This window comes from Eretmochelys imbricata, chromosome 19 (genome assembly GCF_965152235.1).
Source record: "Eretmochelys imbricata isolate rEreImb1 chromosome 19, rEreImb1.hap1, whole genome shotgun sequence".
Classification (NCBI taxonomy): domain Eukaryota; kingdom Metazoa; phylum Chordata; order Testudines; family Cheloniidae; genus Eretmochelys; species Eretmochelys imbricata.
In genome coordinates, this window is record NC_135590.1 from 19,827,475 (window position 1) to 19,845,186 (window position 17,712).

Here is a 17,712-nt window from a genome sequence, read left to right on the forward strand (position 1 = left end):
GGCAGGAGAGATTGGAGCCAGATGGGTGGAGGTGGCAGAGAAGAAGAAAACTGGTCGCAGTTGGAGCAGAGACCAGAAGGGACCACCCCAGACCACACCCTATTACCGGGGGCCGCCCAAGGCCCCACCTACCTCCCAAAGAACCCTCCAGACCCCTTATCGTCCTGCCACCCCGTTCTCCAGCAACCCTCCTCGCCCCAGTGACCCGTCAGCTGGACGATGTTTTAAATGTAACGAGCTGGGGCATGTAAAGGCCAACTGCCCCAAGAACCCCAACAGATTACAGTTCATTGCACCGGAATCACACCAGAGGTCCACAGGCCCAGATACCTCCCAGATACCCTTGGAGCGGAGGGAAACTGTGAGTGTGGGCGGGAAGAAGGTCACCGCGTGGAGGGACACCGGAGCACAAGTGTCAGCTATCCATGCTTCCTTAGTGGACCCCAATTTAATCAACCCAGAGATCCAAGTGACGATTCAACCCTTCAAGTCCAACTCTTTCAATTTGCCTACAGCCAAGTTGCCTGTCCAGTACAAGGGCTGGTCAGGAATGTGGACTTTTGCAGTCTATGATGATTATCCCATCCCCATGCTGTTGGGGGAAGACTTGGCCAATCATGTGAAGCAGGCCAAGAGGGTGGGAATGGTCACCCGCAGCCAGGCTAAACAAGCCGTGAGGCCTAGCTCTGTTCCGGAAACTTCTATCAGGACCCAGTCAGAGGTGATGGACCCGGACCCCAGGCCAATGTCTGCAACAGCAGTAGTGGATCCAGTCCCAGAGACCCAGACGGAACCAGTCCCAGAACCGGAACCAGCCGAACAACCAACACCAGACCCCGTGCCAGCACTGAATCCAGTACTTGCAACCTCAACACCAGAGGGCCCCACCGAACCTGAACTGGCAGCAGCCGATAACCCTACACAAGAGGCTCAGCCGGAGCCTGAATCCCAACCTAGTGCACCAGCGGAGAGCGGTTCACAGTCAACAGAAACAGCTCCATCCCCTATATCGCTTCCAGAGGGACCAAGCCTAGGTCCACAATCCAATGAGGAACTGATGTCCCCAGCATCAAGGGAACAGTTCCAGACCGAACAGGAAGCAGATGAAAGCCTCCAGAGAGCTTGGACGGCGGCACGGAGCAACCCACCGCCTCTCAGCTCTTCTAATCGATCCAGGTTTGTTGTAGAAAGAGGACTTTTATACAAGGAAACTCTTTCTGGTGGACACCAGGAAGACTGGCATCCTCAGAGACAGTTGGTAGTTCCAACTAAATACCGGGCCAAGCTCTTGAGCTTAGCCCACGATCACCCTAGTGGCCATGCTGGGGTGAACAGGACCAAAGACCGTTTGGGGGGGTCATTCCACTGGGAGGGAATGGGCAAGGATGTTTCTACCTATGTCCAGTCTTGTGAGGTGTGCCAAAGAGTGGGAAAACCCCAAGACCAGGTCAAAGCCCCTCTACAACCACTCCCCATCATTGAAGTTCCATTTCAGCGAGTAGCTGTGGATATTCTGGATCCTTTTCCGAAAAAGACAGCCAGAGGAAAGCAGTACATACTGACTTTCATGGATTTTGCCACCCGATGGCCGGAAGCAGTAGCTCTAAGCAACACCAGGGCTAAAAGTGTATGCCAGGCACTAGCAGACATTTTTGCCAGGGTAGGTTGGCCCTCCGACATCCTCACAGATGCAGGGACTAATTTCCTGGCAGGAACTATGAAAAACCTTTGGGAAGCTCATGGGGTAAATCACTTGGTTGCCACTCCTTACCACCATCAAACAAATGGCATGGTGGAGAAGTTTAATGGAACTTTGGGGGCCATGATATGTAAATTCGTAAATGAGCACTCCAATGATTGGGACCTAGTGTTGCAGCAGTTGCTCTTTGCCTACAGAGCTGTACCACATCCCAGTTTAGGGTTTTCCCCATTTGAACTTGTATATGGCCGTGAGGTTAAGGGGCCATTGCAGTTGGTGAAGCAGCAATGGGAGGGATTTACACCTTCTCCAGGAACTAACATTCTGGACTTTGTAACCAACCTACAAAACACCCTCCGAACCTCTTTAGCCCTTGCTAAAGAAAACTTACAGGATGCTCAAAAAGAGCAAAAAGCCTGGTATGATAAACATGCCAGAGAGCGTTCCTTCAAAGTAGGAGACCAGGTCATGGTCTTAAGGGCGCTCCAGGCCCATAAAATGGAAGCATCGTGGGAAGGGCCATTCATGGTCCAGGAGCACCTGGGAGCTGTTAATTATCTCATAGCATTCCCCACCTCCAACCGAAAGCCTAAGGTGTACCATATTAATTCTCTAAAGCCCTTTTATTCCAGAGAATTAAAGGTTTGTCAGTTTACAGCCCAGGGAGAAGATGATGCTGAGTGGCCTGAAGGTGTCTACTACGAAGGGAAATGTGCTGGTGGTGTGGAAGAGGTGAACCTCTCCATGACCCTTGGGCGTATGCAGCGACAGCAGATCCAGGAGCTGTGCACTAGCTACGCGCCAACGTTCTCAGCCACCCCAGGACTGACTGAACGGGCATACCACTCCATTGACACAGGTAATGCTCACCCTATTAGGGTCCAACCTTACCGGGTGTCTCCTCAAGCTAAAACTGCTATAGAACGGGAGATCCAGGATATGTTACAGATGGGTGTAATCTGCCCCTCTGAAAGTGCATGGGCATCTCCGGTGGTTCTAGTTCCCAAACCAGATGGGGAAATACGTTTTTGCGTGGACTACCGTAAGCTAAATGCTGTAACTCGCCCAGACAACTATCCAATGCCACGCACAGATGAACTGTTAGAGAAACTGGGACGGGCCCAGTTCATCTCTACCTTGGACTTAACAAAGGGGTACTGGCAGGTACCGCTAGATGAATCTGCCAAGGAAAGGTCAGCCTTCATCACACATCTCGGGCTGTATGAATTTAATGTACTCCCTTTCGGGCTGCGAAATGCACCCGCCACTTTCCAAAGACTTGTAGATGGTCTCCTAGCGGGATTAGGAGAATATGCAGTCGCCTACCTTGACGATGTGGCCATATTTTCGGATTCCTGGGCAGACCACCTGGAACATCTACAAAAAGTCCTTGAGCGCATAAGGGAGGCAGGACTAACTGTTAAGGCTAAGAAGTGTCAAATAGGCCTAAACAGAGTGACTTACCTTGGACACCAGGTGGGTCAAGGAACTATCAGCCCCCTACAGGCCAAAGTGGATGCTATCCAAAAGTGGCCTGTCCCAAAGTCAAAGAAACAGGTTCAATCCTTCTTAGGCTTGGCCGGTTATTACAGACGATTTGTACCGCACTACAGCCAAATCGCTGCCCCACTGACAGACCTAACCAAAAAGAAACAACCAAATGCTGTTCAGTGGACCGGAAAGTGTCAGAAGGCCTTTAACAAGCTTAAAGCGACACTCATGTCTGACCCTGTACTAAGGGCCCCAGACTTTGACAAACCGTTCCTAGTAACCACAGATGCATCCGAGCGTGGTGTGGGAGCAGTTTTAATGCAAAAAGGACCTGATCAAGAATTCCACCCTGTAGTGTTTCTCAGCAAAAAACTGTCTGAGAGGGAAAGCAACTGGTCAGTCACTGAAAAAGAATGTTATGCCATTGTCTACGCTCTGGAAAAGCTACGCCCATATGTTTGGGGACGGCGTTTCCACCTGCAAACCGACCATGCTGCACTAAAATGGCTTCACACCGTCAAAGAAACTAACAAAAAACTTCTTCGGTGGAGTTTAGCTCTCCAAGATTTTGATTTCGACATCCAACACATCTCAGGAGCTTCTAACAAAGTGGCTGATGCACTCTCCCGTGAAAGTTTCCCAGAATCAACTGGTTAAAATCGTCCTTAAGATGTGGAAAATATTGTTAGTCTTTATGTACTTGGTAGTATATTTAGAGATGCATGTGTCTTATTAACTCTGTTTTTCCTAGAGCTCCAGGAAGAAATCCCAGCCAGTGTTTCACCCTAGCTGAGATTTGGGGGGCGTGTCATAAATATAAAGGGAAGGGTAAACCCCTTTGAAATCCCTCCTGGCCAGGGGAAAGCTCCTCTCACCTGTAAAGGGTTAAGACGCTAAAGGTAACCTCGCTGGCACCTGACCAAAATGACCAATGAGGGGACAAGATACTTTCAAAAGCTGGGAGGAGGGAGAGAAACAAAGGGTCTGTGTCTGTCTGCATGCTGCTTTTGCCAGGGACAGAACAGGAATGGAGTCTTAGAACTTTTAGTAAGTAATCTAGCTAGGTATGTGTTAGATTATGATTTCTTTAAATGGCTGAGAAAAGAATTGTGCTGAATAGAATAACTATTTCTGTCTGTGTATCTTTTTTGTAACTTAAGGTTTTGCCTAGAGGGGTTCTCTATGTTTTTAATCTAATTACCCTGTAAGATATCTACCATCCTGATTTTACAGGGGAGATTTCTTTATTTCTATTTACTTCTATTTTCTATTAAAAGTTTTCTTGTAAAAAACTGAATGTTTTTTCATTGTTCTCAGATCCAAGGGTTTGGGTCTGTGGTCACCTATGCAAATTGGTGAGGCTTTTTATCCAACATTTCCCAGGAAAGGGGGGGGTGCAAGTGTTGGGAGGATTGTTCATTGTTCTTAAGATCCAAGGGTCTGGGTCTGTAGTCACCTAGGCAAATTGGTGAGGCTTTTTACCAAACCTTGTCCAGGAAGTGGGGTGCAGGGTTTTGGGAAGTATTTTGGGGGGAAAGACGCGTCCAAACAGCTCTTCCCCAGTAACCAGTATTAGTTTGGTGGTGGTAGCGGCCATTCCAAGGACCACGGGTGGAATACTTTGTACCTTGGGGAAGTTTTGACCTAAGCTGGTAAAGATAAGCTTAGGAGGTTTTTCATGCAGGTCCCCACATCTGTACCCTAGAGTTCAGAGTGGGGGAGGAACCTTGACATCTGCAGAAGAGAAGAATGAGGGGGGATTTGATAGCTGCTTTCAACTACCTGAAAGGGGGTTCCAAAGAGGATGGCTCTAGACTGTTCTCAACGGTAGCAGATGACAGATCGAGGAGTAATGGTCTCAAGTTGCAGGGGGGGAGGTTTAGATTGGATATTAGGAAAAACTTTTTCACTAGGAGGGTGGTGAAACACTGGAATGCGTTACCTAGGGAGGTGGTAGAATCTCCTTCCTTAGAGGTTTTTAAGGTCAGGCTTGACAAAGCCCTGGCTGGGATGATTTAACTGGGAATTCGTCCTGCTTCGAGCAGGGGGTTGGACTAGATGACCTTCTGGGGTCCCTTCCAACCCTGATATTCTATGATTCTATGTGTACAAATCAATGGTAAAAGCTGTTTAGGGAAAATTACAGCTTCTAACATCACTTTAGTTAAGGCAGAGCTTGTCAAAATGTGATTATAATCCTCTATGAGTTTACTGTAAATGTGTCTTTAGCCAGAATCCACCTTGAATGAAATGGTACTAAACATGAAGTTATAGCTGGTGTATGGAAGTTATTGCCTACAGATCTTTTGAGTAATATCATCCCCAAAGCTTTGTTCAGCCAAGTTAATATCATGAACCTGTCACAAGAAAGGGAAGATCCTGACCCTGTCTATATTAGGGGCAATGACTTGCCCATGGAGGATTTCTCCAAATGTTTGTCTGAGGAAGATAGCTCTTTGTCTGTGCAGAAAAGCAGTTTATATGTGAATGAAGTTTCTGAATGTCTGAGTGAATCTGGAATTAGATGAAGCACAGAGATAACTCATGGATCAGGAAATGTTTCTCTAGAGCAGATTAAAGTTGATGGTCAGGTTAAAGCCCTACTTGAGGGAGAAAAGGGTAGATTCTTGATGGGTGATGGATTGTTGGCAAGTAAAGCTTGTGAAAGTAAGCCTGAACAAGGCAAAAGTAATTTGCTTAAGGTAGCTCAATAGGATGAGCCATTATCTGTGGAGAATTGCAGTTTTTCAGTTGGGAGTGGCAACTTGCCTGTTAAGGAACCTGTCCCACTTTCCAAGTATATGTCTGAAATCAGCCATGGGTGCTGGGACAAAGGAAAGGATATCTCCAGTTGTTTGTCTGTTAAGAACAGCAGTGCGTCTGCTGCAAAAGTGTCTCTCTCTAGCTATTTGTCTCTGAAGCAGACAGAAGAAGCCTGTCAACCTATGATGGTTAAACTTTATCAGTTGTATCAGAATTGATTCCGGGTTTAAGTGAAACCCAGAAAGAGTCTTATTGCTCAGGAAAATGTTCCTTTGAAGCAAGTCCTAGCTGAAGAGGAGAAGAGCACAATTTCTAGGAAAGATGGACTGTTGCTTAAAGAAGCTCCTAAGGAGAAGAACCCACATAGTAGTTTTTGCAAGCAGCTTGCTGTAACTGAGGGATGTGGAAGTGAATTGAGGTAGATCAGGGTCGATTTCTGCCTGTAGTAGGCAACAGTTTATTTGTTGAGAGATTTGATTCAGTTCTTAATAGCCAGAATTTTTCTGTTGAAAATGGATCTACCGACTTTGGTTTAGAAAGACCCAGTGTGAATATTTTAGAGAAGGTGTCAGATGGAATGAAAATTGTCAGGGAATTTGAACAGCCCTATGACAACCAAGTGGCTGTGCTTGACCAGCTTGTTGGGGAGACAATATTGTGGGAACATGAATGTCTCAGACTGTTTACTCAAAGAATCAGTATGGTCTCAGGTTCAGCGGAAAGACTGGGTAGCTGAATCTGCAGAGCAGAACAGCTGTGCAGTTAATCTCTCAAGAATACAGGGGATGGCAGGCAAACATCTGCAGACACTTTGGATATGTCTTGTAGTCTCAACATCTAATTCCATGTGGAAGCAGAGGTCGGTAATGAAAGAACAAAAGAACTTTAAGTCTAACATGCTAGTGAAAATGGACGGCATCTCTTTAAGACAGAATCCAGCCTTGGAATTGGTAATGGTTAAAAATCTGAAAACTAGTAAACAAGCTAATGTCTGTGTTGATGTAAATTATCTGGATAATACGGGGGGAGAAAGATTGGCCCATAGCTGTTAGCAGGGAGGACGCACCTAACCAGCCAATGGATTTTGTTAAGCAAGAAAACTCAGAATTTGACCCTCCAGGACAGGGAAGAAAGGAAAAACTTTATCCTGCTAATGGAAGCCATGGATTAATCCTAAAATGCCAAAACCCCAATGGTATTAAGCCAAAAGCATGCCATGACAAAAATGTTTGTAAATAAATGTACACTTGATAGATTTGATGTTAATATTCATGTTAATTTTAACTCATGACTAATTTGTTGCTGATACCAAAAACTGTAAAACTGTACAACGTGCATGATCTTTAAAAAAAAACAAACCTTGAACATGTTAAGAGTGATTCACAAGAACACACTCTATGTTAAAAGATCTTGTGATACTGATATTTCAAAGTTAATGCCTGTAACCAGTCTTGGAACTTTTCACAGCAGAAAAGACATTACCCACCTAATATGCGTTGCGAAAGGGGAAACCGAGACAAACCACCACATTGCTTTCATGGCTAATGCAAAGATACCTACACTATAGAGAACACTAATATCTACACTGACAATGTTAATTGGATTCTAAACACTTGTCGAAGCTTCTATGGATAAATTAGTTATTTTTATTTGCTCTTGGCAAGATCACATGACACATACAGGAATTATGCTGCAAGAACAGATCCAATTCACTATTGGTTTAACCAAGTTTTATCTTGGGTTTGTAAAGAAATTCAATATTGTTACTTCCAAAATCAACCTGACAAAGAAGCCTGTTTTAATCAAACATGATTTTGATGAACCATTTCTGTTATACACTCATACTTCTAATATTGAATTAGAATCTGTAGTAATACAGAACCAAGAATGGGAAGTTCCAATGATTTATTCAGCAGTGTCTGGGGAACCCCTTCCTATATCAATTTTTATGGATCATGGTTGCTACCGCTGTTATATAATTGCAACAAATCTTGTACAAAGTATGTCAAGTAAGGTGTCTATGGAAAGGTTACAATTCGCTGAATATGATTATGCTATTTGTATGCACGTGTCATTTTTGTGTCTGAAGTTATGAATATTAACTATGTACCTGTATTTCAAATGTTTGCTCATGTGGTAGCACCCACAAGATATTTAGCCAGCACATTGTGAAGGAACTATTCAAGTTGAATGGCCCATCAAAGAACACAACTCACAATGGACCATGGGAGATGCCTATCTACACTTAATGGACTTTCCTGTGAACGTTCTAAGGTATGGGTGATGACTTCTACTATGAGATGGTTGAGTTCAGGATCCTGACAAAAGGAAGAAAGGAAAGCAGCAAAATACGGACCCTGGACTTCAGAAAAGCACACTCTGACTCTCTCAGGGAACTGATGGGCAGGATCCCTTGGGAGACTAATATGAGGGGGAAAGGAGTCCAGGAGAGCTGGCTGTATTTTAAAGACGCCTTATTGAGGGAGTAGGAACAAACCATCCCGATGTGCAGAAAGAATAGCAAATATGGCTTGCGGCCAGCTTCGCTTAACAGAGAAATCTTCGGTGAGCTTAAAACACAAAAGGGAAGCTTACAAGGAGTGGAACATTGGACAAATGACCAGAAAGGAGTATAAAAATATTGCTCAGGCATGCAGGAGTGAAATCAGGAAGGCCAAATCACACTTGGGAGTTGCAGCTAGCAAGAGATCTTAAGAGTAACAAGAAGAGTTTCTAAAAGTATGTTAGCAACAAGGTGGTGGTCAAGGAAAGTATGGACCCCTTACTGAATGGGGGAGGCAACCTAGTGACCGAGGATGTGGAAAAAGCTAATGTACTCAATGGTTTTTTTGCCTCTGTCTTCACAAACAAGGTCAGCTCCCAGACTACTGCACTGGGCAGCACAAAATGGGGAGGAGGTGACCAGCCCTTTGTGGAGAAAGAAGTGGTTCAGGACTATTTAGAAAAGCTGGATGAGAACAAGTCCATGGAGAGCAAAAGTCCACGCACTGCATCCAAGGGTGCTAAAGGAGTTGGCGGGTGTGATTGCAGAGCCATTGGCCATTATCTCTGAAAATTCATGGTGATCGGGGGAGGTCCTGGATGACTGGAAAAAGGCTAACGTAGTGCTCATCTTTAAAAAAAGGGAAGGAGGAGGATCTGGGGAACTACAAGCCAGTCAGCCTCACCTCAGTCCCTGGAAAAATCATGGAGCAGGTCCTCAAGGAATCAATTTTGAAGCACTTAGAGAAGAGGAAAGTGATCAGGAACAGTCAGCATGAATTCACCAGGAGCAAGTCATGCCTGACTAACCTAATTGCCTTCTATGATGAGATAACTGGCTCTGTGGATGAGGGGAAAGCAGAGAATGTGTTATTCCTTGACTTTAGCTAAGTTTTTGATACCGTCTCCCACAGTATCCTTGCCAGCAAGTTAAAGAAGTATGGGCTGGATGAATGGACTATAAGGTGGATAGAAAGCTGGCTAGATCATCGGGCTCAACAGGTAGGCAATGGCTCCATGTCTAGTTGGCAGCCAGTATCAAGCGGAGAGTCCCAAGGGTCGGTCCTGGGGCCAGTTTTCTTCAATATCTTCATTAAAGATCTGGAAGATGGTGTGGATTGTACCCTCAGCAAGTTTGCAGATGACACTAAACTTGGAGGAGTGGTAGATACTCTGAAGGGTAGAGACAGGATATAGAGGGACCCAGACAAATTAGAGGATTGGGCCAAAAGAAATCTGATGAGGTTCAACAAGGACAAGTGCAGAGTCCTGCACTTAGGATGGAAGAATTCCATGCACTGCTATAGGCTGGGGACCGAGTGGCTAAGTGGCAGTTCTACAGAAAAGGACCTGGGGATTACAGTGGTTGAGAAGCGGGATGACAGTCAATAGCATGCCCTTGTTGCCAAGAAGGCTAACAGAATATCGGACAGCATCAGTAGGAGCATTGCCAGCAGAACGAGGGAAGTGATCATTCCTCTCTATTCGGCACTGGTGAGGCCACATCTGGAATACTGAGTCCAGTTTTGGGCTCCCCCCCACTACAGAAAGGATGTGGACAAATTGGAGAGAGTCCAGCAGAGGGCAACAAAAATGATTAGGGGGCTGGGGCACATGACTTATGAGGAGAGGCTGAGGGAACTAGACTTATTTAGTCTGCAGAAGAGAAGTGTTGGGGAGGATTTGATAGCTGCCTTCAACTACCTGAAGGGAGGTTCCAAAGAGGATAGAGCTGGGCTGTTCTCAGTGGTGACAGATGACAGAACAAGGAGCAATGGTCTCATGTTGCAGTGAAGGAGGTCTACGTTGGATATTAGGAAAAACTATTTCACTAGGAGAGTGGTGAAGCACTGGAATGGGTTCCCTAGGGAGATGGTGGAATCTCCTTGGTTAGAGGTTTTTAAGGCCCAGCTTGACAAAGCCCTGGCTTGGATGATTTAGTTGGAGTTGGTCCTGCTTTGAGCAGAGGGTTGGACTAGATGACCTCCTGAGGTCTCTTCCATCCTTACTCTTCTATGATTCTGTGACTAAGCAAAACACGCATAGACACGTGACTTTCTCATGTGACTCCAAACTCCATCTCAGTACCTGTAATTTTCCACAAACTAGAACAATGGGTTTCCCTTCACTTGGCAGAAGCTATAAAAGGCCCTGGAAACATCTCCATTTTGCCCCTTTCCTGCTCTGGACTATGAACTTGTACTAATAGGAGCACAGAGCATTCTAACCAAGGGACTTAGGACCTTCCAATGATTTGGAAGCAACCAGAGACTTGTCTTAAGCCAGCAGTTTATTCCATCACTGCTACAAGCTTGATCTGAGAACTTTGCATTTATTGTATGTATTTGATTCCTTTAACCAATTTTAACTCTCACCTTTCTTTTTATTTTATAAATAAACCTTTAGATATTAGATACTAAAGGATTGGCAACAGCATGATTATTGGGTAAGATCTGAATTGTATACTGACTTGGGTACATGGCTGGTCCTTTGGGATCAGAACCACCCTTTTGTTTGATTAAATTGGTTTTAAACAACCACTCATCATTAAGTCTAGTGTCTGGGTTTGAATCCAGAACTGGAATACCTAAGGAGGCTGCACTTTTGACTTCTTGTTAGTCAGGGTGGTGAGACAGAAGTTTAGTTTTGTTGCTGGTTTGGTATGTCTCATGGAAGAATAACCACCAGTTATGCAGTGTGTCTGCCCTTTTTCCCCAGCACCTTGTCCTGAATTTGGTATTCTCAGTTGTGACCCACAGAGGCACGGTGACACCGGGTGAAAACCTTCATGAGTTCCGCCACAAATTTAAGGGCGGTGGTGGATCACAAGAGGACAGTCTCAGGAGACTGGGCTGCATAGTCCATGATAACCAGGATGTTATGATGGCCACTCGTGCGCTTCTCAAGGCGGCCTACTATATCTAGCCCTATATGCTCGAAGGGCATCCCATCCACAGGCAGCGGAACAATGGGAGCTTTTGGCACTCCCTTCAGTCCAGTACCCTGACATACTGGGCATGATTCACAGTAATCTCATACCTTCCCCGATGGATGCTTGGCCAGAAGAACCTCCTTGCCACCCTCTGGAGGGATTTTTCCCTTCCCAGGTGTCTGGCCCAGGGCACCAAATGGGCAAGAGGCCCCAGCAGAACCTCCAGAGATCTAACAGCTGTCAGAGCACTTTATGAATCTGGGATTGTTCCACCACATGATAGAGAAGGTCCTGCCATACCCTGAAGTGGGGTCCCTGCGGTGTCCAGAGAGTGTCTTCCTCTTCCTGGCCCCTATGGCCCGCTCCAAGGCTCAGCTAAGGGTTGGATGCTCAGCCTGGGTGTCGTCCACAGTTGCACCTGCCTGAGAGGGTAATACAGCTGTTGTTTCCCCATAGGGGGAAGGCCCTTCCCCTGGGTTGTCGCCCTGGTTGTATCTGAGGAGACCACTCAGTGTTCTTTTGTCAGTTTCCCCTGTTGGCGAGTAACAGGCGCAGTCCTATAAAAAGTCCCAGAACCACAGACAGTCTCATCCCAGGATAACCTGCAGAGCCACACTATGGTGAGAGGTCTCCAAGGCCACCCAGGCAGTGAGCTAAGAGTGCACATCTTCACAAACGCACTGTAGGTGTATTTGGAATCCATTTGGTTCGGGAGCTGGGACCAGCTCCCTACGGACGAGGGTTTGATTACACCTCGTGTCAAACAGAGCCACTGTGGGTGTTCCTCGGGGGGAGGAGAACGGCAGCCGGAGTAGGGGGACTTGGGCCCACCCCGCTCCACCAGGTCCCAGCCCAGGGCCCTAAGACTGGTAAAGAGTTCCGCCAATAAGCAACCGGTGTGGCTGGCCCAGGGGCTGCTCCATCCTTGCCATCAGCCACACTAGCCACCACAGAAGTTACGTAGGTCAGACAAAGTCACGGAATCAGTGACAAACACGGAGCCCTAAACGTGATTAAAGAAACTATTCTTATTCCTGTTATTTATGTAGCTGTATCTACGCTTAAGGAATTTAAAAAAAAAACTCCCACTGATCCTATCACTGGTTCAGATGCTGAACCAGCAGTAGCCCTAGTGTAAAACACCACTAGCGGAGACTCATCTGCAGTTTTTACTACTGTGATGGAAGTCAACACTGGTGCAGCCTCTAACACAAGGACTGGTAGCATAGGTTCGCATATGAAAGCGAACTACACTTGCACAGTTCCAAGGGTTTCCGATCGGCCTTCCGACTTTCATCCACTAGAGACAGAGCACAGGTATCACTGAACTCAGTGCAGATGCATTCTTACGAGGCACAGCTAATGCTTCCCTGACTCCAGCACGGAAAGTGGTGAATAGTGACAAACTTTGAGGATAAAGTCTTTGAAACACTCCAAAACAGTATTACAAGATGACACATTTGGAGCCTCTAGGAGGGTTTTCAGGTGCTCCTGGCTTAAGAACTGTAGCCAATTAATTCATGTTACCATTTAATTGTGTTATCTATTGATATGGCAAACTCATGTTATTACATACATAACCAATGAGCGAGGCCTAGATTTAAGTCGTAGATACAGATATGAGTAGACAGGATTATAAGATTGACAAGCATGTAGAAGCATGTAAGTAAAGCAAAGCTGTAACACAAGGGCCTACAGGCTAAGTAAGGGCCGTAAGATTTCATCTTAGCCACACTGGGCCTCAGGCTTAAGGAGGCCTGACATAAGTAGGTGACCCAGGAATGACCCCGTGCCAGTGAAATTATAAGATTACTGTAAAGAATGAGCCCTGCAAGTGATGTTCTGGGAAAATATGCCACATGTACCCATCCAGACAGCAAGACATCTGATTGTTACGTCATTGTAAGTTGTGCTGACTGCAGATTACCATGGAAACATGTGCATGTAGATGATATGAGAATACGAGAACTAAAAAAAACAACCTATGAGAAACAGAGCGCCCCAAAAAACTATAGGATATAGTTCAGATAAGGAAAAGGAGATTGGTACTCTCCTGCATATGGATAAGTTGTCAGGCATGGTCATAATAGGATAAAAAGGATCCCCTGCTATGGATAGGGTGGGAAGACTCCTCTATTGATGACCACCTGTTAAGAGATCGATCAGACTATATCATCTTTGGCTATGTATGAACACTGCATTGGTTATTGCATTGGCTCTCTCTAGTTTCGCATACTTATGTCCCCTGTTCCCTCCACCTGGCTACGCGGCTGAGCTGCGCCAGTGCAATTTTGTAGCGTAGACCTACCCTGAGACTTGAACACGAATGCCCACGCAACTTCACTACCTATAGTAGCAGAAGAACAAAAAAAGAGGGAGTGGACTCTGTAGCCTCAGGGGCTTCATCTCTCCTCCCCCCCCTCCCGCCAAAAATGCAGTTTTACTTCTTGATAGTAGTTGCCGATCCCGTATAACATTTGAAATAAAAGCATTTTTGCAACAAGCACGACATAGCACGCTCGACAGTCCCATCTACTTCTTTCCAGCGGGTTCTCTCTTTATCCTGTGCCGCATGCCTGGGACTTCCACCCTTTCCACCCTTTCCTATCATTTGTTTTCGAGGCGTCTCTCCCCACCCGCGCGTTCAGCGTCCGCCGCTCCCAACACCCTGACCCGCGGCGCTCCGGGGGATCCTGCCCAGCCTGCAGACACAGGCCGGGCGCGCGGCGCGATTTCACAGCCCGGCCCCGGCCGGGAGCCGGGACAGAGCCCGGCCGCGCCGAACGCGGCCGAGCAGCTCAGCCCGGCCCCGGCTAGCCGCAGCCCGGGCAGAAGGGGCAGGGCTGCGCGGTGCTGATCCGGCTCCCGACAGCGCCTCTGCCCGGAGACCGGTGGCCGAGCCCAGCCAGCCCCCCTACGCGGGCCGGGACGAACGGCCCCAGCGCTGCCCGCCCGGGCCGGCACCTACTTTGGCCCGCTTGCGGCGGCTGGTCCTCCGGCCCTCGGGTGTCTCGGCGATGCCCGTTGTCTCGGGGCCGGGGGCGACGATGGCGGTTGGCGGCTCGGACAGGCCTCCCGGGGGAGAAGCCCGAGACGGCTCCTTCTTGCGTGGAGTCCGCTCCGGGCCCCCGGCGCCCGAGCCGCCCTCCGAACCCGGAAGGCCGGGCGGCGGCACCGGCACCTCCGGCCCGCTCTCCCCGCCGCCCTCGGCCGCCTTCTTGCCGCCCGACAGCATCGCCTCGAGCCCGCTCCGCGCCGCCTGCAGCGAGCCGGACAAAGGGGCCAGCGAGCAAGCGCCACAGCCCCGCCCCCGCGTCACGTCGCTCTCCCGTCGCGTCCGCGCCACAGCCCCGCCCCCACGTCACGTCGCGCCCCCGCCGCGTCCGCGCCACAGCCCCGCCCCCGCGTCACGTCGCTCTCCCGTCGCGTCCGCGCCACAGCCCCGCCCCCACGTCACGTCGCGCCCCCGCCGCGTCCGCGCCACAGCCCCGCCCCCGCGTCACGTCGCGCCCCCGCTGCGTCCACGCAATGGCCCCGCCCCCGCGTCACGTCGCTCTCCCGTCGCGTCCGCGCCACAGCCCCGCCCCCACGTCACGTCGCGCCCCCGCCGCGTCCACGCCACAGCCTCGCCCCCGCGTCACGTCGCGCCCCCACCGCGTCCGCGCCACAGCCCCGCCCCCGCGTCACGTCGCGCCCCCGCTGCGTCCACGCAATGGCCCCGCCCCCGCGTCACGGCATCTCCCCGCTGCGCCCCCCGCAGTCGCGTCGGCGACAGGGGTTTTCTCCTCGTCCCCGCGGACTCCGGTTTTGGTTGGTTTGATCTCAGAGTTGGCTGCAGCGGGACGTGGGGTCCTGGTCCGGGCGGGCGGGAAGGGCTGCGGTGAATGAGGTGAAAGCGGTGCCGGGGCCCCCGCAGACCAGGTGCCGCTCTCAGCAGCGCGGTGCGACCCTGGCTGCCTGGGCGGCGTGCGCGCTGAGCGGGCACCGATTCTCTCTCCGGCGCCTGGCTGGCTCACGGCTCTGGTAGCTCGCCCCAGGCGCGGTCGGGAGGAAATTTCTCCCCAGCTCAGATCGGCAGCGAGCTTGGCGCGTGTCACCGTCCTCTGCGGGCTGGGACGCGGGTCGCTTGCCAGGACTTCCTGGATGCACCTCAGTGGACAGTTCCCTACCACTGGGGCCCCTCGGAGCCTCCTCTTCTCTGCCTGTGGCACGTAACAGTCTGGGGCCTGTGGGCTGTGATACTTGGGTCTCGTTTCCGTCGCTGGGTTTAGTGGGCGGCTGCCGCCAGCGGCCTGCCCCACGGGGGCGCTCAGACTAGGGGTCCCTCCTTTCCTCCGGCTCTAGGGCTCTAGGAACCCAGGCTGTTCACGTTCCGGGTGGATACTCGCAATCATTCCACTAAGGGTTAAGAGGGAAATTGACAACGCCACCTCCAGAATGAGGCAAGTGCCTAATTCATTTTCACAAAAAACAGCTTTGGTGCCTAAGTCACCGAACTCCAGGAAAGGGTTCCCAGCAGTGAGTCACCATGAGAGCTAAAAGAACAGGAGGACTTGTGGCACCTTAGAGACTAACCAACAGCTACAGCTCACTCACAAAAGCTCATGCTCAAATAAATTGGTTAGTCTCTAAGGTGCCACAAGTACTCCTGTTCTTTTTGCGGATACAGACTAACACGGCTGCTACTCTGAAACCTGTCATTAGAGCTAAGTGCCTTGCTGCAGTATAGGCTTAGATGCTGAACTCCATGAGAGGAGCAGGGCTTAGAACAGACCCCCTCTCATCAGCCTCTCCCCATGGCTATCTTAGGCAGCTTCCCACCTAGTGTGCTGGCTTTTGTGGATCTTATTTTTAGGTACCTGTAGTGCCATGGCCCTGACCCACCTCTAATTCCCTTTCACCAAGACTCCTGTATGAACTCACAAAGGTTCCAATCACCTTCTCAAGCAAAAATCTTTTAATTCACTTTCATCAAGCTGGCAAAAAAGTTTGCCCAAAACAATACAAAGGCTTTCATCAGTTCCAGCTCCACATAGTGTTCCATCCTGGGCTTCCCTAGCTCACTGCCAGGCCTTCTGCCTCTAGCCAGCTCAACAACACCCCCTTTATATTTGAATCACTTGGGCTCATCTTGCATTGTATCCCTGTACAGGAGAGGGAGCTAGGCACCTAACGTGGGCTTTGTAAATCCCATTGTTGTACAAAAAGTGATTTTCTAGGCATCTAAAAGTAAGGCTTTGTAATTCCTAAGTCCCTTTCTGGATCTAGGCCTTTAGGAACAAGAACATATGTGTATGTCTCTCTCTCTCTCTTTCTTTATCTCTCACACACCAATAGAAGTTGGTCTAATAACATATATTACCTCCGTGGCCATGTATGTATGTTTGTCAGTCACCAGGACTCAACAGAGCTAGAAAAGAGTGGCACAATCTCAGCTGTTTTCCGAACGTTTCAGAGAGCCTTGTCAGCGCAAAAAGAAAACAAAAAGTCTGCGGATCCTCATAGCATTCCAAGACTGGGATTAATAGTTTTCTTGTCTGCTTAGTTGCTGGTGAAAGAAATCTGTATCCTGCATCAAAAGTGGGCAAGTATTGAGATCAGCATATAAAATATCCATTCCCAGGATTTCTATAAGGTTTTCACTCTGCATGGCACTAACTTTTCCCATAAGCTCAGCTAAGTCACGTAAGAATTTACAGATTCTCACTTCACTGAGCTCTGCCCCATTCTCTCACTAACTGAGACAAATTTAAAAGCAATTCAAAGCAATTAACTAATACCTAAATGTAAGTTCCACAGGTTCTATAACCTCTAAGGGTGACAAATGCTTCCTTTTCCAGCTCCCCCTCTAGGTTTATAGAACACATGATGGTGGACCAAATAGTATTCTGATGGCTTCTCTAGTAAGTAAAGCTGGAATAACATTCACCTGTATCTACCTGTGTAGGCCCTTACTAGGTGGATATGGTAAAATTGTTAATAATGATGCATAAAAGCCAGAGGTGTTCAGTAAATAGTTCTATGTTTTGAAATAAGCAGGATCACATGAGATAGATGAACTACTTTCTGTCCATTAGTAACTAAGGAAGATGTTAACCAGCATCTACATTTTTAAATCAGCAGATAAGCAGAGAGCTTATGATCGAAGTATAACACAGAGACAACAAATGGATACCGGCAGATGGGGGACTACAAGAAAAAAAAGAGTCACTGTTGGTCAGCATGATAGGCTGCTGGGCTAAGACGTGAGATCGCTGCCAAACTGTTGCTAAGCTTGTTGCTTACAGTATCTGAGCAAAAGGAAGTTATGAGGAGGGATTTGAAA

The 17,712-nt window shown here is 48.4% G+C and overlaps 1 protein-coding gene across 2 annotated transcripts in view; it reads right to left on the minus strand.

The window, feature by feature from the left end:
- Positions 1 to 14,683, minus strand: part of KDM1A (lysine demethylase 1A) — a 185,349-nt gene extending 170,666 nt beyond the window's left edge. For both annotated transcript variants that reach the window (XM_077838122.1, XM_077838121.1), the window contains exon 1: positions 14,356 to 14,683. In XM_077838122.1, coding sequence (XP_077694248.1) covers positions 14,356 to 14,622 — 267 coding nt within the window. In that variant the 5' untranslated portion in view covers positions 14,623 to 14,683. The remainder of the gene's footprint in view (positions 1 to 14,355) is intronic.
- Positions 14,684 to 17,712: the final 3,029 nt, after the last annotated feature.